The sequence below is a fragment of the Neodiprion pinetum genome, chromosome 4, assembly GCF_021155775.2.
Source record: "Neodiprion pinetum isolate iyNeoPine1 chromosome 4, iyNeoPine1.2, whole genome shotgun sequence".
In the NCBI taxonomy this organism is placed as follows: domain Eukaryota; kingdom Metazoa; phylum Arthropoda; class Insecta; order Hymenoptera; family Diprionidae; genus Neodiprion; species Neodiprion pinetum.
In genome coordinates, this window is record NC_060235.2 from 3,377,412 (window position 1) to 3,400,241 (window position 22,830).

The 22,830-nt window shown below is 43.9% G+C and overlaps 2 protein-coding genes across 3 annotated transcripts; both read right to left on the reverse strand.

The window, feature by feature from the left end:
• Positions 1 to 510: 510 nt before the first annotated feature.
• On the reverse strand, positions 511 to 5,899 carry LOC124216672 (L-threonine ammonia-lyase-like). Of its 2 annotated transcripts, none has more exons than XM_046621477.2 (6): positions 5,803 to 5,899; positions 3,191 to 3,310; positions 2,727 to 3,085; positions 2,485 to 2,647; positions 1,871 to 2,163; positions 511 to 1,323 (listed from the first exon to the last, which is right to left on the reverse strand). In XM_046621477.2, exons 1-6 carry the CDS (start codon positions 5,836 to 5,838, stop codon positions 957 to 959), a joined length of 1,338 nt encoding a protein of 445 aa, XP_046477433.1. In that variant the 5' UTR covers positions 5,839 to 5,899; the 3' UTR covers positions 511 to 956. The 2 variants fall into 2 exon arrangements, with proteins under 2 accessions (XP_046477433.1, XP_046477432.1); XM_046621476.2 differs by lacking the exon at positions 5,803 to 5,899 and adding an exon at positions 5,016 to 5,390.
• An 803-nt stretch (positions 5,900 to 6,702) lies between these two features.
• On the reverse strand, positions 6,703 to 22,483 carry LOC124216703 (uncharacterized). Its single transcript, XM_069135009.1, has 8 exons — positions 22,479 to 22,483; positions 21,644 to 21,944; positions 21,006 to 21,100; positions 13,115 to 13,221; positions 12,611 to 12,900; positions 12,336 to 12,513; positions 11,315 to 11,484; positions 6,703 to 11,099 (listed from the first exon to the last, which is right to left on the reverse strand). The coding sequence occupies exons 1-8, from the start codon at positions 22,481 to 22,483 to the stop codon at positions 6,996 to 6,998; spliced, it is 5,250 nt and encodes a 1,749-aa protein (XP_068991110.1). The 3' UTR covers positions 6,703 to 6,995.
• Between the last annotated feature and the right edge of the window lie 347 nt (positions 22,484 to 22,830).

Below are 22,830 nucleotides of genomic sequence, written 5' to 3' on the forward strand. Positions count from 1 at the left end.
TCACCAAGGTTCTGGTTTCCCCGCTCCGCAGGTTGCCCCTCAGGAAATGTAACCGGTAGCTGAAACTCGTTTAATTCAATGTCCCGACCAAAAGTCGCCATGACATTTATTACGACTCAGCCAATTCTCCCCCGCCTTACTCGGGGACCCCGATCATCGTCTTCGACTTATTAAACGATCCAAGGTTGGATGCTAGCCAGCATTAATTTTCTTGCTTACCATCCACAATATCCTCTTTAAAAATCTCCCCTGAAAAATTCTTACTGCAGAATTTTATATTTTCCTCGTCAATTTAATTTAATCTGTTTTTTTATTTTTTTATTTTTTTTTTCTGTCATAGGTGATTTTATCCTGCGGGGATTTTTATCGGAGAAATTTTCTCCAGCCACCATTTTCTTGGATCTAGGATTAAACTCAGGCCCCCTGCCGAGGTTTTTTACCACAGAAAGAAACCCCCTTTTCACATTCTCAGGGAGTATAGGCTATCAATTTTTAAGTATAAAACCGCAATACTAATCAAACATTCTTTATTAACAAAACTTTTACCCAGATACCCCATGTATAATACCCAGAATTATTGTTTAACAATTTTATCTTTCGTTACAGCTATGCGAACTATAGGTAGGTGTATAATATATACAGAAACGTTTGGCCCATAACCACAAGATCAGAAATAGGAATAAATAAAAGTTACACATTACAATGTTCACACAACTGAACGAGTTGCCTTCTTTTATCCACGATTAGTTAAAGTAAGCGTTGAAAATATCATCTAGAGTCAACGTTGAGAGAAATAATTCAGCCGCATCGCTAAGTCATTTTTCGAAAATACACCTCCTCAATGTCGTTTCAGTCTAAGGCGATTCAAAAACTATCGACGGTTAATCTTGATTTCGGTTTGAACGCGGATTGAACGCATTTAATCTAATGCGGTAGCGTCATAACTGGTTTACAATCTAGCACCCTGTGAAGGATTGATCGTCACCGTTTGAAAATTCGGAACTGTTGCCAAAAACAACCCTCCTGTAGTTCTTGTAGAGCATTTCCTGTAGCTGTCGGGCGTGATGGGCGTCCCTGGTCTCGCATACGACCTTGACCTCGACGCTGAATATGTCCGACATGATCCAGGCCCGCTCGTGCATGATGTCTTTTATGGACACCCCGATGTCGGCGACCATCTTGCAGAGCTCGGAGATCCCTCCTGGACGGTCGGACACCGTTACTGTGAACTTGAGGAGGCGACCCTCGGCGGCAAGTCCACGCTCCAGGCACCTACCCAGGATCGTCGTATCTATGTTGCCACCGCAGAGGGGGAGGACCACTCTAAAACAGATTTTAACCGATGTAGGTGAGGCGGCAACGCCCTCGAAGAGGTGCGGGCTAAGGGATGGCCCGTTTAACGGTTAATTAACTTTTACGATTATACTTCGTTTCGGGTCGTTACGTAACGACGCCCGGAAACGACGACGGAATGACGCGCGAACTCTGGATGGAACGACTGACGAAGAACCACCACCCCCATGCTTCGTTGTTTCTCAAGGATCGCTACTCCTTGCCGTATACCTACCATCTTCCTGCGGGATCGAGTATCAGAAAACGGGAAAACCGGGGTCCCAGGAACAACGGTCTTACAGGTACTGTGAGGAACATTATGCATTCGAACTACCAGAAATCACATTCCAAGAGCTCGTAAAATTGTACAAAATTGTTTTATGAGTTACGAAACTACTAAGTTGGTGTGGCATTTGAAACGATGGCGATCGGAACATCGTTCAGCTCTTCGTTGGAGGAACTGAGCCGTTACTTTCCTAATGAGCTGCCTGAGAGATGTTGGAATCTTTGGTTGCGAACTCAAATGGTGTCACCTCACCTTTTTCCTTTCAGTTCGTCGAGCTGTCCTGCGAGAATGGCGGCCAATCCCGTAGCTCCGGCACCCTCGACTATGCACTTCTCATTTTCGACCAACTTCAAGATCGCTATGGCGATCCACTCCTCCTTGACGACGACTAGCTTGTCAATCAGCGGATCGGCAGTAACGAAGGCGTTGTAGCCAACCATAGGAACGGCCAGACCATCGGCTAGAGTCGATTCGATTGGCGTGTAAGTTGGACGTCCGGCTGCCCGGGCTGCCGTGAAACTTGCGCACCTGTGGGACTCGACGCCCTGGGAAAAATCGGTGAAAAGTGAAAAAACGGTTCTGAGAGGCCTTTTGGAGAGAAAGAATTATACAGTTTCATTACTTTTTAACTTTTTTTCTCTTTTTAACGTGTCACTCGAAAAATTTGCCGTAAAACCCAGAGAAAGTAGGAAAATATTTAGAAGTCACAATATTTTCCTACTTCCACCAGTTTCTTTTAGTATTTATCACATATATTTCGAGTGGCTCGTTATAAAAAAAAAAAAAATGTCAAATAAGGAACTACTCTGTTATACAGTATTTTAGGATACGTTGGAATTAATTCTTCTGATTCTTCCGATTCTTACTATAACTTTCACATGCGGATGCAGGGTTTTTATCGCCAGTGCAACACCGGCGATGAGACCTCCTCCTCCGACGGGAACGACAACGGCATCGATATCTGGAACCTGCTCCACGACCTCCAATCCCAATGTTCCTTGACCGGCCATGATGTGCGGATGGTCGTAGCTGGAGGAGGGAAAGACCGCATATCACACTTGTAACAGTGGACATAGACGCCAAACTGAGTCGGGAATATTGTTCCTACCCGTTGATGTAGACGAGGCCCTTTTCCTTGCCGATCTGCATGGCGTTCTGCTTGGCCTCACCCATATCCGAACCCTGGACGACGACCGTTGCGCCGTGCTGTTTGCACGCCGCGATTTTCATGATCGGCGCCACAGCCGGCATCACGACTGTCACCGGTATTCCAAGTTTTGCCCCATGGTAGCAAAGTGCCAAGGCATGGTTGCCCAGGGAGGCCGATATCACTCCGTTATGTTTCTGCTCGTCGGAGAGCATCAGCAAAGCGTAGCGAGCGCCTCGCTCCTTGAAGCTTCCCGTGGTTTGCAGGAAGTCCTTCTTCAGGTACAGCTCCATGCCCATGGAGTCCGACAGCCGGGATCTCTGTTCGACGGAGGTTTCGGGTGAGTGTCATGAGAAATGATGTTTGTGCAATTGGAAGCGAATCGAAGACTTCCGATTGCTCGATATACAGTGATATTTACATACCGCACATGGTGTGTTGATTATCCCCGACTTGATTTTGAACGCGGCTGAGGTCACGTCTTCGAAGGTGATTTTTTGCGGATTTCCTTCAACGCAGTAAGGGTCAAAGACTGACTCATCTCCCTGTAAAATCAAATCGTTGTACGTATATGCGGGCGTAAAACCATTGAACTACTGCGATAAGTCCAAGCAATATTCAGGTAGTAATTCTTCAGTTCCTTGATTTTACATAAATACTCCTGCTGTGCCATATCTCCCTATTATGATAGAATATGGAACGTCGATAGACTTTTGTCACCGCACATATTGACTCAATGACTCAACGCTCATTACTGATAACGCACGTATATTGGGTCAAAGGTTCATGCTGAGTCAAAAAACCGTTAATCGGTACTTACACCCGTCTCTCTTTGCTTAAGGGGGGAACCCAGCTTAGACCGATCGAAAAATCGTCTTTTTTTATTGCATGAATCATTAGTATAACTATTCAAGAATATGTGGTCAAAATTTCAAAGCAAAATTCCCATTAGTTCGAATGCAATGAGCACTTAAGTGACCGCCCGTCGGTTCTGTGAGGAAGCGCACGGTAATTATAACGGAGCGGTCGCCCAGACCCTTCTTTTCCAGCTACCTGCCTCAATACCGCTGTACTATTGAATAATAGAATGACGCATATGAGCAAGAAGAGGGATTGCTATATGATGCTGGAATAGCTGATTAACCGATGAGCATTTTTTATAATTAATTATTGCCTTGAATTTCTTGTTTTCGCTACATTTTATTTCAAACGCGTTTTTCTCGAAACGACTTTTTTTCGACTTGCGTACATTCTAGCTCAAAAAGTTATTGATCAATCGTTCTGAAATTTGGTGTAGATATTCTTTATTCAATTCCACGTGATATGAACCTAATTCGGGGATTATATTGTTATTAAAAATATATGTTTTTGTGCAAGATGAAAAAATATAGTATAAAAACATGACATTGTGTTCAAACACCTCAAAAACATGCAATTTTAAATTTGTTTGATCAAAATTAGGTTCATATTCTTAGAAAATATGTTTTTAATGAAAAAAAAAATCCTGACGATCACAGGTAAAAATTGCGACGTCAGGGATGTACGCAAGCCAAATGCTCGGATGGCAATCGCCCATGGACTGCACGCGGTAACTCCACTATTTCCGGCGGAAATCATTTGAAAAAATTTCAAAGTGTACTTGAAAACATAAATAAAATATCCTCTAAGTTTAAACATTTTGTGATTATTCCTTTCTGGTTAAAAAAAATCATGAAAAACAGCAAAATTTCGACCTCATAAACCGGTTTCCCCCCTTAAAGTCTACGATTCACGTTGTTGGTCTTCAAGATCAACTCTGTGATTAATGTTGCTATGATAAATTCGCAGAATCGGTTAATGTTGTCAACCTTGGAATATAGATGTGAATCACAAAAAGTATCGAATGCCTGAACGTTAGTCATTGAAACTGTCACAGGACTGTCGTTATTATTCAATGTAATTTCATTTTTTTTTTTGTTTACCATACTTTGTGAAATATGAATCTCAGTGTTATACTTTTTAACTGTGTTAAACTTTGGTGAAACCGATAAATCGAAAACCCATTATTGGTAATGTTGATTCGCGTTCGAAGATGTGACAACCGATCAAAGTGCATTGTTCAAAACGAGTGTGTGATGGATGAAATTATTTACTTCAATTTTTCACAAGGTACGGAACTTGAACATAAAATTCAATCCTAAATTATCCCGTGTAACACCCTCGCCCTACAGTAGAGTTTGATGAAGATTATAAGGGAATTAGATAACTTACCGTAGAAATCGAGGAGACGGAAATGTTGCTAGTGCTCGAGTAACTCTTGTTAACTCCATTTGAAGCAAACAAGTTAAGAGGCTGACTTGGAAGCTTATTCAAATCCCTCATCTCGCACCTTGTTTTCAATCTTCGTAGGTAAACTTTAATTACGTTATTGAACAACTAATAACCTGAACTTCAGACGAGATACTGCGCGGGATACGTGTTTTATGGAAAATTGCCTCCGACGAATATAATCGCGAACCTTGTGACCTTAAGCTCGAGTCTTCTCTTGTCGAGAAACTTTACTACTGCTGCACTTACGGATGGGGGCGGGTTACTTGCTCCACTCGGCAACAGCACGTGCTGCGTCACGTGGCGGTCACTTATCGTCGTCGGCTGTTTCTCGGACGGAACATTTTCATTATATATATACGTATACATAGCCTCGACACGCCTCGCCACCGCAGCATCGACTTTGACCTTATCAACCATTATTTCGCAACACGGTTTACTGTGGCAGCATTTTTTTCGAAAATCCGCCATAAAATTCTCGGGCTCAACGCGTGTTTTTTTTCAACTACAGTGAAAAGTCGCGACTTGATCGAACGGAGACGAGATTGCCAGTAATTATAATAACGATTGATCGTGAATATGTAAGCAACTGCAAACACGTGGATGGAGATAAATTCGCTGAGAAGAATTATTTGTGGAATAATAAGCGAGCACGGAAAATTTCTATTACACTAAACGCTGTTTGCAAACCGTTAGAAATCGTCTGATTATAAGGGTCAAGTCCACTTACCGCATTAGCCTGGCGCCAAATTTTTCTGTGCTCCATTCTTATACAGTGGTCAGAGTAAAATTGAAACAGTCACTCTCGCCGGACCTCAGTCAGTGACTCAATAAAAAAACGCAATCCAACCAACGACTACGAATCAATGACCTCGCTCTCTGATATCTAGCCAGAAAAAACTGGAAAGAAACCACATTGCACTATTCTGTAAGTCTCGCTGTAATGATTAGTTGAAATTCGGTCATCGCACATGTATAGGTGATCCAGCTTTGACCCCATCCAAATGTGTAGATCTTAAATCTATCTTAAATATAAGCTCAAGTGGCTCTTACTTGATCATCGAATATTCACCTACTAATTGTTTCGTGCTGACATTTTACAGCGACAAATCTGTAATACCGTAAAGATTTGCTGGTTTTCAAGAGGGTGAATAAATTTCATTGCCAGAATGCACATTCTGGATCGAATTTGACTATAATCATTGCTGCATCATTGTGTGAATCATAATACTCGGTAAATTTCCTTAAACAAAATATGGTCGGTAGTAACAATCGGAGTTGCGCTACATTGAAGACTCAAACTTGACTGTGTTCATGTTTGTTAATTTAATCTTAAACAGATTGCTTGGTAAAAATAGAATTTATCACATTTTATAGCAAAATAACTTCTCTGGACCTTACACAACAACCGTGTATGATCGTTGTCTTGAAGTGTTTGAATTTGTGGTTAAAAATTGAACTACTGACCCCACTGTGATATTATCGTAAATTATCTCTAAGAAAAACAATGTCTCCGATAAATTGAGTGACACTAATTTCGTACAAATGTAGCGTACTATAAATTCATAATCTGAGGAAACCTAAAATATAATATCATCACATTGGAAAGTTTTCGACAAAATTGCAGCATACAGAGATAATTTTTATTCGTCAGAAACACACAAACATAAGATAATATGATAATCTAAAAGTAAGGCACAAATTTGTGAATAGCAGATAGATTATACATCGAGCAGTATTTGAACTCAGCAACAGATAATCTCATTATTCTGTACAAATTCTCGCCTATCGCCGGAACGCAGATTGTGCAGGAAACGTGTTTTGAGCGAGCCACACTCAAATCTTTTCTTCGTTGAATAAACAACGTAATTCACAACCCCGGCTCATTTTCTGTGCCTTTGCAGGGAATGATCTCGAAGCATCTTAGCGTGGACTCGGTGCCTCGCTTCTGCTACGATGAACAATCTGTCGGCGTTCACTGACCAGCTGCATCAGCTTCGCTCTCGGGCTTCCCGGGTACCTGAACCCGTTCCTAACGCTGGCCACGGTGTCGATGGATTCAGAACTGGCACCAAGTGGATCGCTGGAGCTGGTCCCACCATCGCTGCGATATTCCCTACCGGAAGAGTCTCTCCCTGCTTCTGGAACCGTGAGAAAACACCTTGGAACCTCAAGGTCGCCGGGCCGCCGCAGGACCTTTGGTTCCTCTGGGTCGTGGTGCCTTCTTCGTGGCCTCGGACTCTTCACCCTGAGATCGGAGACCCGCGTGGATCGCCGAAAGTAGGGCTTCGCCGACCTGGCGAGGCGACGGGGACTCGTCGCCTCCATCAGCTGCTGAAATATCCTGGTCTCGACGTCACTCGAGAGCTTTTTCGGACTGGAAGCGGGCGCCTCTTCGTCGGTGACACAGGCAAGCTCTTCGAAGCTGGAGCTGAGGTTTTCCGGATGGTGGAACGGAGCCTGGCCTGGGTCTACTAGATTGAAGCTAGTAGCGGCAGACTCCAAACTGAGGCCACACTTGCCGAATAGGAACTTGTCGTGCTGGACCGCGTTTTCTATACAGTTTTCCAGTTTCTCAATACCCCTTAGACAGTTTCTGTACGAATCTATCGGGACGTCGAATTCCTCCTGCTTCAGGTACTCGTCCGTGTCGTCCTTTAGACTGACCCGCCGGCCCTGGTACTCGATAAAGTCCTCGTCTCGATCGTCGTGTAACGTCATGTTCGCACCGAAAAACTCATTCATGGTGTTCATGTTGTGGACGAAGGCGGTGGCCTCGTCGAGGTACGAAGCGAACACTTCCATCCGCGCGTCGCAGCAGGGACTCTCCTCGTCACTAAGCATCGCGTTTTCGCACCCATCCGAATCGCTGGTCCCGGACTCCCCACGCTCGCCGAACACCAGTGGCGTGAACCTGACCCTCTTCATATCCAAGTCAAGGCTCTTCGCCTGCAAAGCGTCGGATTCTTGGTCCGAGTTATAGAGTGGCGCGGACCTGACCGTCTCCGAACTTTCGGAAATCGAGGATATGTCGTCCCTGAAGCTGGCCTCGCTCGCGCTGCAGTCCTGCGGCGTCGAGGCATTCGGTTTCTTGTCCGTCAGGCCATCACTGTCCGACGAAAGTGCGTTCTTTATTATCGGTTTCGGCCTGCGTATGTCACTCCCACGGGGCCGACCGGACGGTTTCGAGTTCGAAAACGAGACCCTCTTCTTCAGGTTACCTCTGCAGCCCTCTTCGCTCTCCGGAGTGTCGATCCGACTCGTGTCACCCGAGTCTTCGACAATCGGGATGAAGCAGTTTCTGCCCAAGACAAGGGCCTCGTAATCGTGAACCCGAGACGTGTTGCCCACCGATACCATTGACCTTGGTAACTCTATCACCTCTTCAGCGAAGTCTTCCTCGATACGAGACTCGTACGGCTCCTTTTTCGTATGGGCTACAACGTCCGGAGGGCAGAGAGTTTCGTCCATTCTCAACGTGCCCTTTCCGCTCGTTTCTTCCGGGTCTAGACTATCGTCAGAGAAGCTTGAATCGACGTCGATACCGCTATTCGCAATCATTTTAGCGACTAGGAGTGGCGACTTCAGCTCTTCAGCTTCGAGCTTTGCGCTGGGTTTGAGGAAATTGTACTTGGTGTCACTGACCGGTGTCAAGACAGAATGTAAAGGTGGCCTCCTCGACGTGGTATCAAAGAACTTGAGGTCTTCAGCCCTGAGCTTTCGCCAACAAGTGTCTCGCCTCGACTGCCGAGCAATTTTTGCGTCGAAGAAATTGACACCCTCGACTTCGGTGCTCCTCTCGCTTGTTTCGGGACCGAAAGATGTTCCGACGGAATTCGTCAGCTTCAGCGATGTCTTCGGAGTAACGTGCTCGGTCAAATCCGGCATCAGTTCAGCTGCCACGCCATGGTCATTCACCTTGACGCAGCTCTTCGGATCTTCGAAGATATTCTCGATCCTGAAAGTCCTTCCATCGCTCTGGCAAGACGCCGACCGCGTCGCGACAGTCGGTGACGATTCAGCAGGCAGAATGTGGTCCATTTTTAGATCCTCGGCTGCCACGCGCGGAGACTTGCTCTGACCCTTGGTCTGTGTTTCTTCGTCTCTGACCCTCGCTGAAACCCTTTCCTCGGCCGTCGAAGAAGCATTCGCTTCCGTAACTGCGATTTTAGAGTCGATTGAATTCGGTGACTCTATAGTGATGCTCAGCATATCCGGTAAGGTGATACAAATCACGCTGCGCTCCACGCCGCAGGGAATTGGATTTGAAGCGACTTGGTGACAGCATTCTTGCAGACCGTGAGAACTGTCGCATTCTTTGTGACAATGAGCGGACTTTTTCGAGCAGTGTAAAAGATCTTCGGGACAAGTTTGCGACGCGGTACAAGATGTAGTCTGCGAAAACTGCGGTGTTGTATTGGTCGAGTTTTCCGCGTAGCTTGGGTTTCGTGAGGCCCACGTTTCCAGAGTCTCATGGTCAGACATTGCGTCAAGGTCACAATCCTCGGTCACCACTCCAGCATCTTTGCAACGCACTGTTTTGGCGAACCTCTCAGTCAAGGTGGCCATCTCTTTAACTCTGGTGACGGGAAAGACTGGCAAAAATTCAGTTCCAGGTTGTTGGCAGTCTTCACTCAGGTCAGTGACGACTGCCACATCCTTGGTCTCCACCTTGGGATCATCCGTGATAGATGCAGTGTCCTTAACACGAACTGTCGAAGCAACGTCGGTCTGGGTGTCAGCGCAGGTCTTCCTCCGTTTGGCCAACATCTTCCGCGATATCTCCTGGAGCTTCATCCGCGTCGCGTTGGCCAATTTCACTTCAGCGCTCTCCGGTGACTTGAACTCCGCGCCTTGACCACCAGCCAGGGTATCTTCAGATGATTTTTTCGCCGAATATAGTCTCTCCGTGACCGCGGCAACGATCTTCGCCCTCCTGTTTGTCCTCTGAATCGGCGTCGAGGTCCTGCAGGACACCTCACTTCCAACCGAACCCTTTCTCGCCGTCTTCAAGGTCGGTGCCACTACGGAATCGTCCTTGCTAACCCTCCGCTTAGGACTGTCAGACTCCTGCTTACGTGGTAGGCTGTTCCAAGTCTTCTGCTGGCCCGCCTCCTTCGACGACCTCTGTCTCTGACCGTCCTTGTCAAAGTCCAACTTTTTTGGTGAGCCTGGCGTGATCGAGCCCCGAGGACTCCACGTACGCTTGACCTTCCCTGCAAGGCTTACAACACCCACCTGGGACTTGCCCTTGTCCAACTGCAGGTTGGTGTACGACCTCTGACCCAGTCCAATCTTCGCCGCACCCTTTCCAGAGGAAGCGAAACTCTCCGAGGAGCCAAACTTCTTCGAGACGTTCAAACCCCCAGACTTCTTGTCTTCTGTTGTATCCGTAGCATTCGGCTGCTTGACGTATCCCTCTTCTAATACAAAATTTTTCAACCCCACCTCGTTTCCCTTCGCAAGGAAGTTTGGAAGGGAGTCGTCCACTCTCTCGGCTAGGTGTTCGATGGAACGCGATGCCAGTTCTTCGAGGTCAGCTGCGTCGACGTCCACCGAACTTTCAAGGATGTTTTCACCTGTGATTTCCTCTATCTGTACTGGTCCACTCTGGTCATCCTCAGGCTTTATTAGAACCGCGACGAGGGTGGGAATGTCAACCAGAGCCAAAGCATCCACCCGGTCGTAACTTACGGTCGAGATCCTCGTGCGGTCCTGATCCTTTTGAGGATCGATCACCTCTTCCGAACTGTTCAAGGATTTCAACGAGCCAAATCTACACGGTGGAGAACTTGACTTGTCCTCCTGAGGACGTTTGGATGATAAGCTTTCCTCCGAGCTGTATTTACGATGCAGAGTCAACCCCGAACCGAATCGCGAAGAGGTCCTGTGAACAACTTCGTTTGGTTCGCTCCTGATGGCCGGTTTCTCTTCGGACGTCTCTTCTCCCGCTGCATCCTCCAATAGCGGTTCCGCTTCAAGTTTCTGCTTGCAACAGCAGGAAGTCCCGGATTCCCCTCCGATCTCCTGCATATCAGAAGACGATGATAATTGGTAAGCATAATCTGGGTAACTTAAACTTGTATTCCATAGCATTATCGATCCTTGGATCGCGTATAGTATTATTTTGCAAGCAAATTATGTATTCTGAAATTTCCAAAAATGAGTATCACCTTCTCTTCACTTGGATAATTTCAGACGCGGCTCTTGCAAGGAAGAGGTAACAGCGAAACAAGACTCACCTTTTCGGATAGCAACGACGTTAGCCTCGAGATCTCGGCTCTAAGCTCTCTGATCACCCTGGCCACCGGATCCTCGTTGACCACCGGACGATTGACCACGCTCTGTGCTCTGTGGGCAAAGCGTAGGGTGTGGGCTGTCTCGTTGTAACTTCCGCTGGCCGGTGATATCGCTGTAAAGCAAATCAACACATCGTTAAATCTCAGGTATCATGTATAAATAACCTTCTTTTACTCATCATACAGATAGAGACGCGCCATGAGTTAGATTGGAATATATCTTACTATTCGTTTGTTTCACAGTCATAAGATCAAGTGGCGTTTCTCTGCTTGCCTGATAGTCGCTTCTTGAAAGTTTCCATTTAAATAATTTGCGTTTAATTTTTATAGTGCGCAGTTCTCATGCATTAATACTTGATTATGGTTTTATACTGAGTAGTCAAGAGCTTCTGTGGTTCTTATTCTCAGTAAAGTATTTTCTCTGTAGTAAAGTCGAGAATGTCGGAACTACTTGATCAACAATAGCTACAACTAATGTACGGTATCACTCGAGTTGACTCACTTTTTGTGCATACTAGGTGTATTCTATACATGTACCATCTAATGTTCTTTTAGTGCATTGTACTATAGGAATCTTAGTATTTTTTTTCCGGATGAAATGGCAGACAGTCTGCTCTATAGGTTCCTACGGTTTCATCACCCCTAATTTATCCGTTCAATTCTAGAGTATTACAGAAATGGTAACTAAAAGTTTTCTACCAAATTATAGTATTTACCGATTTCCATACGATTTTCTCAACTCTTTTACCACGCTCTATCGGAATTTATTCAATCACCGAGTGTAAGCTAATCTGTAAAACGATTCGTCAAACGAATTACAATCCTGTAGACATTGGAGCATGAATACACATGCAGTTGGCGAAGCGGAAATCTGATTGAATTTGAGCTGTTTAATTTATCCCAGGTAACGGTTAATCACTTAATCGATCTGGAACCCGATACAACGAAGTCCGAAAGGACTTACTGGCGAGCATGATGGTCGTAGCATTGCCACCGAGAGCATCCTTGAGGAGCCAGGTAAGCGCGGAGTCCCTGTAGGGTATGAACCTCCGTCCAGGACCACTTCTGGTGGCGCCCCTCTCCGCGAGTGCTGATATCACATTCCCCAAGGCCACGAGACTCTTGTTGATATTCGCACCCTCCTGAAATGCGGATCTCTTTTATTTTCGTGGAAATTTACTCGCGCTTGGACGGGTAAACGGGGCAATTGGACGCCTTTATACTAGTTTATGGACTAGCCTTGAGCCGATGGAGACCGTAATTACTATTTCCGGCCCTCTCACTACCGGCCAGATCCACCAAGTGAAGTCGAGCCCCTCGACCGCTGTGCTGCCTCTTTTCTAGGCCACTGCTGGTTCCCGCAGTAGAGTTGCTATTCTCGGACCTAGACGTCAAAGACACCGTCAGTAACGCGTGGCTTCTGCTGCTCGTCGCGTTCTGTGTCGTTGACGCAGTCTTTCTCGCTCTTGTGCCCTCCTCTACCCATGACATCAACGAACCCAGCGTTGACACCGTCTGACGAGTTAGTCCTGCGAAAACCACCCGCATCCTTCACCCTGTTCCAACTACTTCGTCAATCTAACACTAATACCTTATGACGAATTTCCGAATTGACCACTTAAATTGTTCTACAGTATTTTATCTCATCGCCACCATATTTTAAAGTGTACAGGCTGCTTCAGCTGCAAAAGCACTCACCGCGACGAGGGGAAACAAATCGTGGAAAGTATGGACTATTGTTACCTTGAACGTAGGGTCCCAGCCTAGGGTGTTCGCGAACTCTGAGCCCACTGGAGTTCGTTGATGGTTTCAACAGATCCCTCACCCTCTCGTTGTAGATCTCGAGATAGCTGCAGGCGGAAGGTTATACAAGTAATTATTAACCACCTACTGTGACTTCAATCACCTTATCGAGCTAAATTATAATCTACAGTATCTCCGCACGTCTTGCGTCTAGTGATGAGAAATTAATAACAAATGTCGCGTCCTCGACTCCCAAATTATAAGCCAACGTTCGAGGAACGGTTGCATTGTTTCCAGTCGATTCACCGTTACAAATTGTTTTGGCCCCAGGAATAGATTAATTAAAGAATACCAGATACGTGCATCGTCGAGGAGGCACAACCGCAAAAAACAGTTTCAGCATCTGAATCGATGAATGACAGTCAGAAACTCTTTGACACCCGGTAACCACGAGGAAGCATCCGAGAAATTGCTACGATGAGCGAATTCCTTCGGCAGTACTTCCTTCCGTCAATCGATCGCCATTCGCAAGTTTAACCCTTCTTTAACACATTTACTTCTGGCCAAGATTTTGACACCCCAGGTCAATTTAACCCGGATGGTGTTTCATCTACCTGCCATTAACAACCCTTTGGTCGAATATGAATTTAAAAATTCAGGTATATATTCTAAACATTCCTTAATACATCTGCAGAAATTGAAGTTTTGAATATATAAAAGTAATTGTTTAAAAAAATTATTGAAAATCTTCAATTATGGAAAAGTGAGCATTCAATGAAAAATTCGCCCAGATCAAAATGACCCGGGGTGTCAACGAAGGGTTAATCGGAACGACAATTAACGATTATATTTGCTCCTGCAAATCGAGCGGTAATCACGCGAATCAAAAGAACGCACTCGCATCGATTCACGCGACTGAGAACCTGGTGAAAATGAGATTTGATGCACCAAGGGTCGGAGTCAGGGGAGGAAGAACTCTGGAGATCAGCTTCGTGCCACGTGGTACTTTCCCACGCGGCCCTGATACAACGCGTTAACGTAGCTCGACCCGTGTTCCTAACATTTCACAGGATTCTAAGCCGGCGCTTACGACGACGTGCTTTAGAACGCTCGCGTGATGCACCGCGTACCTGCGACTTACACTTTCCATATATTTCCACCAGCAACTCTACGCGTGTAATGCGCCACTTTGCCAGAAAATTGGATAACGTGGTAGCCAAGGTCACCAGCTCCCATTCCCGACAGTGTGAAAATTTCAGACCAGACACAATTTGGAGTAGTAAATATTTCACGAAGAGACTCGATTTTTCAGGCCAGAAAAAAATACGCCCAGGGCTCTGACCTTCTGATACACAAATGATCGGTTCCTTGATGAACAAGTTCACATTGTTCAATCGCTTAGCAATATGCTTTGTACACCAGTATCAATATTCATTCCTTTGGATTCTTTGTATAGGTATACGAGACCAACCCTGAAATTGATTCTTGAACGGTTTCATTCGAGAATCAGTTAATACTTCCAAAATACTTAGCTGACAGTGAGTAAACAAACGAGAAATCATACATTCAGCTCCCAGGTAACTTTTTCACATCGGGTAACATAACTATGTGTATATTTAGGGTGGTCCTTATTTATGTTGTTGATGAATTTTTGCCGCCCCACCCCCTAAATCAACAATGCGGACCGTCTTAGAGTTGAGGTAAGAATCTTAAAACATTGGGTAATTATTTCTGAATTATTTGAAGTTGATTCGGGGGGTGGGACGGCAAAAATTTGATAACACTCTAAATAAGGATCACCCTAACGTATATATAAATCCCTACCAAGTATTAACGATCATGTATTTTGTGGAAGAGTAGAGAGAAGAGGGGGGAAGGTGGGGGGGCGGGACGCTCTCTGAAAAGCTGATCGGTGAAACTTTTCAAGTGGCTTTCGACCGTCTCTGTTCAACGATATCGATGCTTGAAAATCGGGAAGTCGAAAGCCCGGCTTCAACTCGGAGGGTGGTGGGTCTTCACCCTTATTCGCCGGCTCCCAGGTGAGGCATAACGCCAGACGACTGACACCCCGGGGCTTCGTGTCTGTCGGGTATTACGCCGGTCTCGGGAATAAGAATCGATCCCACGGCGGTGGGAGCTGGATGGAGATTTTTCAACACGGGAGGCAGAAACTGCATCGTACCAGGGATTATAAAACTACTTGCCAATGCCGCCGAGGCGCATGCACGGCACGGCGCAAAAGACGAGGGGGGGAAGGGGGGCGGAAAAAAAAAGAAGAAAAACAAGAAAATAAAAGAGAAACAAACTTTCGACCGAAGTTAAACTCGGTACGGAAACTTCTATACATAGCCCTCTAGCCCGCCGGGTTAACTGACCCACCCCAACTAATTCTGACCGACTACCCTGAGGTCTTACACCTTCTGATTGCACGGCCCGCTGGTTGAAGAGCATCAAGAGGATAGTCGACGATGATGTTCAGAATTCAGCAGAATATATACCTACAATTTTTGCATCAAGGCATTGCGCTTATACGCTTAACGTGAGGCGAGTGAATACGCTGAGAAACGAATTTATTTACTTTCAATTGACCAAATAAATGTTTCGTTATTAATATGAAACTTTAGTCGAGCCAAATGATGATTTTTTTTAACTATTAACAAATTTCTATCGATCATTATTTAGCTCAATTAAAATTTAAATATAATAACAAAACATTTATTTTGTTAGGTTTTGTTAACGGTAAATAAACTTTCTGCTCAGTGTATTGAACGTCGTTTTGAACCATTGATGAAATGCGATCTTGACTATGAACCCGGCCGCATTACTTATGGTTGATTGATCGATAGAGCTGCTATAGGTTTAATTTTACCTTAATGCACAGTTTCGATCGATCAATCCACCGGCCGATTCTCTGTAATCGCTGAATTACACCGAATTACAAAACGGATTAAATTCACTCTGGAATTATACGTTTGCAATCGCCCCACGGATTATAAATGAGGTTGCAAAATTTTGCAAACCTAATTTCAAGGCGTTATTATTTATCCACAAATCTCGGATTTCCTGCTACCGGCTCATTTTCACATAGTTAACGAATCCTCGGTACACAGAAGCGTTATTGTATATACCTCACGCAGCCTCATTCGTTTATATTCAGACTTCCTGCCAGCTGAAACACGCTTCGCCCCAACAACCGCGTTGCATATGCACAGGTGGTTTTCACTGCAGAATGAGATGCCGTTCACTGGGTCATTAGAAAAGCTCAAAAAAATACCAGGTATCACTTTCACGATATAAAAATTCAACATGCATACAAATCATTTATACCACAAAGAACCATGGTTCTAGTTTGTGTTAGACAGTGGTACTTGCTTTCGAATCAGGATTCCGAGGAGTGAAAACCGAATACCGCAATATGTAAGCCCTATACGTACACTTGGCGTCAGTGGTTATGAAAGGGCTAATTTTTTCGACCAGTCGGTTACGTTGGCAATGCAGAATCAGCTAGCAGCGCCACCATCGGTCTGTCGCGAAACAGGCCCAATCTGTGTATACGTAACATAACCCATGACCGTCGAATTTTGTGTTTTTGGGGTTAGATTTGACGGTCACGAGTTATGTTATGTTTACAAAGATCATCACCGTAGAATTTTGTAATTTTAGGTTAGATTTGATAGTCACGAGTTACGTAATGCTCACAAATATTCAGACCGTCGAAGTTCGTATTTTTAGGTTATCTTTGACAGTGATGGGTTGCGTTACGTTTATAAAAGATGGCAGTGGCGCTGCGATCGGATGCTCCATTGCCAACATAACTAACGGGTCCAAAAATGACCCGTCTCAGAATCACTGAAGCCAAGTGTACGTTATATAAGGGAGCCGCGGGAGTGGATTGCAAACATGAATTTATCGGACGGCGTTATTTCTGCGGTTGTCAGTCGATCCGTTCGAAATCGATGATTTAAAACTGAAATGTCGCGTCATTGAGATTACAGCTTCATATCTCTCGCGCTCCCGGCGATCCGATTGGTGTAATGCAATTTGACATACCCGGCAGTCCGCGGTTCGAAACCCCCTTTGTTTGACCGTCTATCGTTGCCGTCGGGATTGTTTGTCGATATTTCGAATGGAGCGCGGTATTTCGCATTGTGTATAGGCCGGTACACGTCCGCAGTATCCGGCCGTTCAACCAAATGTTTAATAATACTATTTCATTCCATCCATCCACAATATTGCCCGGATAAATATATTACAATCCATCAGAGTGCCGCACGCGTCGCTGGCTCCGATTTCTGCAGTGCACGGTCGAATGAATGTCCGCCGCACGCCTCCCTTTCCCAAATCCAAAGCCACGACGTGAGGGAGTGCGGTACGATATTCGTTCATTCGGTATTAATAGACTGTGATAAAAGCCTGATTAACACTATCCATTAGCATTTATAAATTCTCGTCCAAATGCGCACCCTCGTCATCGGCGAGGGGGAAATTGGTGGAACGATATCGAACCTCCTCTACTGCACCGAGACAAATCAACCCCACCTCAACTATTGGCCAGGTATGTATATTCACTGTTCAATGGTACCGCAATTTTGCGGTAGATACTATCTGCAGTGCAATCATTCTCAGAATTCCAATTATTATTTAGAGTTGCATTCCTCCACGAACCGTTATTCCGCACATGCATCCAGAAAATAAGTTTGAATACAAAGTTATATTGAAAACTTTTTTTTTTTTTCATCAAAACGAAAATCAATTCAACTGTAGTAATATTTTTTTTGGGCCAAGGCCATGCGTAAGGTACCAAAATTATATATTTATATTCAAATAAAATATATTCGCATCAAACAAATCCATGAAACAAAAATTTTCAAGGTGCGTTTCAACCGAACTAAAAATCCGTGATATTCAAATTGACAACAAATTAATTTAGAATTGGGGGTGCATAATTACGTGTGAAATAATTTCGCTTCGGACTAATATTCACCTGTGAAATAAACGAGGCACCGTTTTTTCGCGGATATTTTATTACTTGTACAGCCACCTCACCCCCAATAAGGGTATGCGTCCGTCTAGGATTGCGAGCCGCGAGGTACTAAGCCTTTAGAAACATTCTCGGTCTCCAATTCCCCGCCACCTTGCCGCTCCTTTCACCGAGTTCACGCCTCGCCCCGGTATCTTTACAGCCCGAGGATCATTGCTCGCATTATGTGGTCTTTAAGGAAAATCACCAATATCCAGGCACGAAACTCCGCCGAATCGGATCTAACTCTCGTTAGAATATCTCTCTATATCTGTACTCGCATGCACGGTCGCAAAATGCTCTGCAAAAATTGTCGGAATTACGTACAGAATGGTGAATTTTCAGAGTGATTGAAGAGGAAAAAAAATTGGAGTCTTCTTCGGAATACGAGTAAACGTTTTTGAAAAACTATTATTATTTCGCCTTGGATACATTAGTTGAATTTTTCATTTATTGATTTCGATAAGTGCAAGTACCCGTGCAATAAAATTGATCGGAGGGGGGGGATTCCGATACGCTCTACTGGGTAGGGGTAAAAAAACTAGATTTACAGACTCATAGGAGAACCAGAATATCAAATTTAGATAGACGCGAAAATTTCAATCGTAGAATATAAAAATGAGAAAGGATCAAGTACAGAAAATAGAAACCATAGTCAGTAGAAATACAGAATGGCAAAGTATAGAAAGGTCGAATCATGGAACATGAAAATCCAGAATCTGTATTCGATTCTATATTATCATTGTATGTTCTGACTCTCATAATCTTTTACTTCTCCACACTTCGACTTTCAACATTTTTAAATTCTATATATAAGGTTTTCGCTTTTTTAAAAATTCGATATCGTGGCCCTCTGATTTTTTTCATCTTTCTATATTTGTTCCCTCAGCCGCTTTACGTGAACTTGGACACAATCGTTGGAAGCGTCCTGAGCTTTTGAGTAGCACTGACGATAATAGGACGAATTAATTGCAATCGTGACAGCTCGACGCGGGGACCTTGACCGAAAGCGTAAAGCTGGGAAGCGGCAAAACGAGGTTGGAATTACAGAGCTGCACGTCTATTACGCGACGAAGGCTGTTTCGCATCGTTCGCAACTGCAGGTAACCCGAGAAGTTGCAGAGGAACGTAGCGTGAGCCCTGAAAGCGTCGAGCTTTATTATCGGGAATCTCCGATATTCCGCGTCGTAATTTACGCAGCAGACGGGATTTGCGTGTGCTGCACACGTGTCTGAACTTCGCTCATTTTTGCACGCTTCATTATCACGAGTTGGAAATTTTAATGAGCGAGGGAGCACGTATTTTTCAGTGTGATAACACAGGTCTGGAACGGAATCCTGTTTCGAAAAATAAAACCAAATTATATCACACGTACGAAGGTTTCAATATACCGAATCTACATCTGCTCTCCATTTTTTTCTGTCACGTATATATTACATGATATGATTTTTTCTTCTTCTTTTATTGTTAAAAATTCTGAATTTGTTTTGTTTTTGTATTTACACTACTTCAATCTATTTAATTACTAAATCCAGGATATATTGGACATAAAGAAATGATAAAGCGGAAAATGGTCAGAAGGAATGCTTCCAGATTTTTGTTGGTCGATTCGCAGCGAAACTCCAATCTATGATATGAAAAAAAAAAGAAAACTACAAAACAACTAGAATTATCCTAGTAGATGGATTTTCTGACGATTTTGATGCCTAAACTTTTTAACTTTATAACTTTTTTTCTATAAATATTGTTGCTATGATTAATGTCTAATTATAATTTATAAGTAAAGATAACATTTTATTTAAAAAAACAAAAAAACATTAAATGACAAGTATACGTGGTATATATTTTTTAAAATTATATTTCGAATCAAGAGCATCAAATCTATCATAATTACACATAATAATAAGAAAAAAAAAAAGTTTTTTTTTGCAATATTGGCGATACGGAATCGTGACTGACGTTTTATAACAACCGAGTCGACAACTTGAACTGAAAGTTTGGGAGCCTGGAATGCATTTCTTCACTTATTAATGCAGTAAATTTCTCGGAACGAGATAACATCAAGTGCACGTTGCAACCGATTTCCACTCGCTTTGCTCTCCCGAGTCCCTGTATTATTGCGAAAGTTTGACGGGTGTACCAAAGTTCGACACGTTCGAGCTGCGTGGTTAGAGTTACACCTACACACGTGCATCCACACTGCATCGTAAATGACAAATTTTGCGTTCAACTTTTCTGCAAAGTGGTATATTCGGATTAATTGTACCATTAATCCGGTAAGCGAGATAATATCGGGAACACGTTTCAACGAATCCTGATTTTCACGCGATAGGTGTTACACGTTACACACTGAGTTTCTCGAATTTCGTTGCTCTGGAGTAAAGTTAGCCTCCATAGAGAACAAACTTTTCCGTACGATGAAAATTTATATTAATTTTAATACTGGTTTATTAATTCTCTAGATAGCGAAATTCCACTCTCAGCGTAGCGGTGTTTGCCCGGTTATTTTTCCTAGTTAACTTTCTGCAACAACCTCCCTAATTTTTTAATTTTATCTCATTCGACTACCTTTCAGCCACATTAATTACAAGATCTGTGTATAACGTAAAGCCAAGAAAAGTAAACCCTCGTGATTCACGTCTCTTTGACGGTAATCAAATTTGCAGAAATTGAACGGTAAGCCTGAACTGAAAAGTTTCTCCTCAATATCTCCGAGTTCTCTCTGAATCTACGAGTCGGAGAAACTCGCGAGCTTAAAACTAGTTTAAAAATAGGGGAGCCGACGGTGCAGGTTGATTGACGACCTGGAACCCTTCCGAATCGTCGTAATGACGGAGGAAAAAGTTCTAAAAAGTTGTACAGCCGACTCACCTGACCGCGGTATCGTAGTAATTTCCCTTCTGCTGCTCCTCGAATATCCGGAAAAAAAGGCCCTCACAGAGCCTGGGCGTGAGACCAGGGTCGTTCTGTTGAAAATAATTCGACAAGCCGTTATTTATGCATTTTTCCATCAGCGCCCTACGCTCGGCGTGCGAGCCAGCTAATTCAACTTTTAATCAACCGACCGCGTCGTTTACTCCGCGCTCCATCGATCCGCTGATCGTACCAATTATCCTTTTTATCACATTTCGAATTAAACGGGTAAATCATACAACGCTTTTGCAGCTTGTGCAAACTGGGCGACGGTATGACCATCATTTTATAAGGGGGGAGACCTGTGTGATTCGCTAAAATGAAGGTGATTTTTAGGATTTTCTTTTTTTTAAAGGAACCATTCAATCGATCATTTCCAAATTTTCAGGGTTATCTTATTTGCAAGTTTAAGCGAAGAAGCTCAAATTTTCTTTTGTATCAGAGAAAGGTTATCACAGTAATTATAGATTGATTAATTTGGGGCGATGATTTGGCGTGCACGATAACTTGAAAACTACTAATCTTATTGACTTTTCCTTTTCCACGTGCCCCCCCCCCCCCCCCCCCCCCGATAGCGATCCGCCAAATTCGCTCACCTTGGGACCCATCATTGTGTACGTTTTGCCAGACGCGCTTTGTCCGTAGGCGACCAGACAGGCGTTGAACCCGGAAAATAGCGCGTCCAGAGCCGAAGTGCCGAGGCTCTCGTAGACCTTCTCCTGGGTCGCGTGTCCTTCGGAGTCCAGGGTGGCGGAGTTGAAGCAGTAGTCAAAACCGTAGCGTCTCGTCCGCTTTCGACTGTCGCCAGCCTTGCTCGCCGAGACTTTCAGGTTCGTCAGTGATACCTCGTTCCCGTCGGTGTGAACCACTATCTCTGATCCGGTTAGGCTCATCTCCCTATGGATTGGAGAATGCACACTTTTTAAGATTTCGGAATATAGAGATAATGGAGCGGATTTTTTTTTATGATAGGCTTTATGTTGCAGGTAGGAACGGGAATCCCGGTGGGAAAGAAGATCGACATTTCACCTTTGGATCCGAGAAATTATCGAAATTCCGGGCTACTTGAGTACCATGGAATCTGTGGCAATCTCGATTTGTGAACAAGTTTCTAAAGAGGTATAATTTATTGTGAGAAGTAATTGCGATAGCGAATAGAGTCAGTGTCGTGGGATAAAGAAGAGAGTGTTGAGTGTAATCACAAGTGAGAATGTTCTTTAGGGAATGTTCTTGGGGGCCAAAACTTGGATGGATCAATATTTGGAATGACCGATATATCGATATTTCAAACATGCGAAAGTAAAATAATGGAAGATGAATTGTTCGAAGTCTTGATTTTCGAAAATATCACTGATTAGAAACATTCTAATACAAAGTCTTTCGAAATATGTTTATGGAATGTAAATGGTTAAACTCAATAAAAAGATATACCTCATGACCGTCTGCAATTTATTCATCCTATCTCCAATTTTAATGAAGCATAGTTAAGGAATCATCTGCAAATAATATATTAGTAGTTTTTTCTTATGAACATGCCAATTTTTACTCAATTACAGATAATTTATGACAAACATTGACTCTCAGATTAGGGTTTGTATGTCTTTTTCTACTTATGAGATCCTCAGGAATTTGCGAAACAACGTCGAAAATATCATCATCTGGTGAAGAGCTGGGAGAATACGACAAAAGTTTTCCAATTTTCGATCTTCCTGGCTTTACCAAATACTATGTATGCTACGTAGAAAGTAGAAATGGCTAATATTGCCTGAAATTAAATTTCCTT

What these genes read in the sequence shown, in the direction of transcription:
- LOC124216672 (XM_046621476.2), bottom strand. Translation starts at nt 5,126, where the DNA reads ATGAGGGATTTGAATAAGCTTCCAAGTCAGCCTCTTAACTTGTTTGCT. An exon ending in TAATCAACACACCATGTGCG is followed by an intron (nt 3,086 to 3,190) that starts GTATGTAAATAT and finishes TCCGTCGAACAG; the next exon opens with AGATCCCGGCTGTCGGACTC. An exon ending in GACGAACTGAAAGGAAAAAG is followed by an intron (nt 1,324 to 1,870) that starts GTGAGGTGACAC and finishes AATCTGTTTTAG; the next exon opens with AGTGGTCCTCCCCCTCTGCG.
- LOC124216703 (XM_069135009.1), bottom strand. An exon ending in GCTGGGACCCTACGTTCAAG is followed by an intron (nt 12,901 to 13,114) that starts GTAACAATAGTC and finishes TGGTTTTCGCAG; the next exon opens with GACTAACTCGTCAGACGGTG. An exon ending in TACGACCATCATGCTCGCCA is followed by an intron (nt 11,485 to 12,335) that starts GTAAGTCCTTTC and finishes TTTGCTTTACAG; the next exon opens with CGATATCACCGGCCAGCGGA.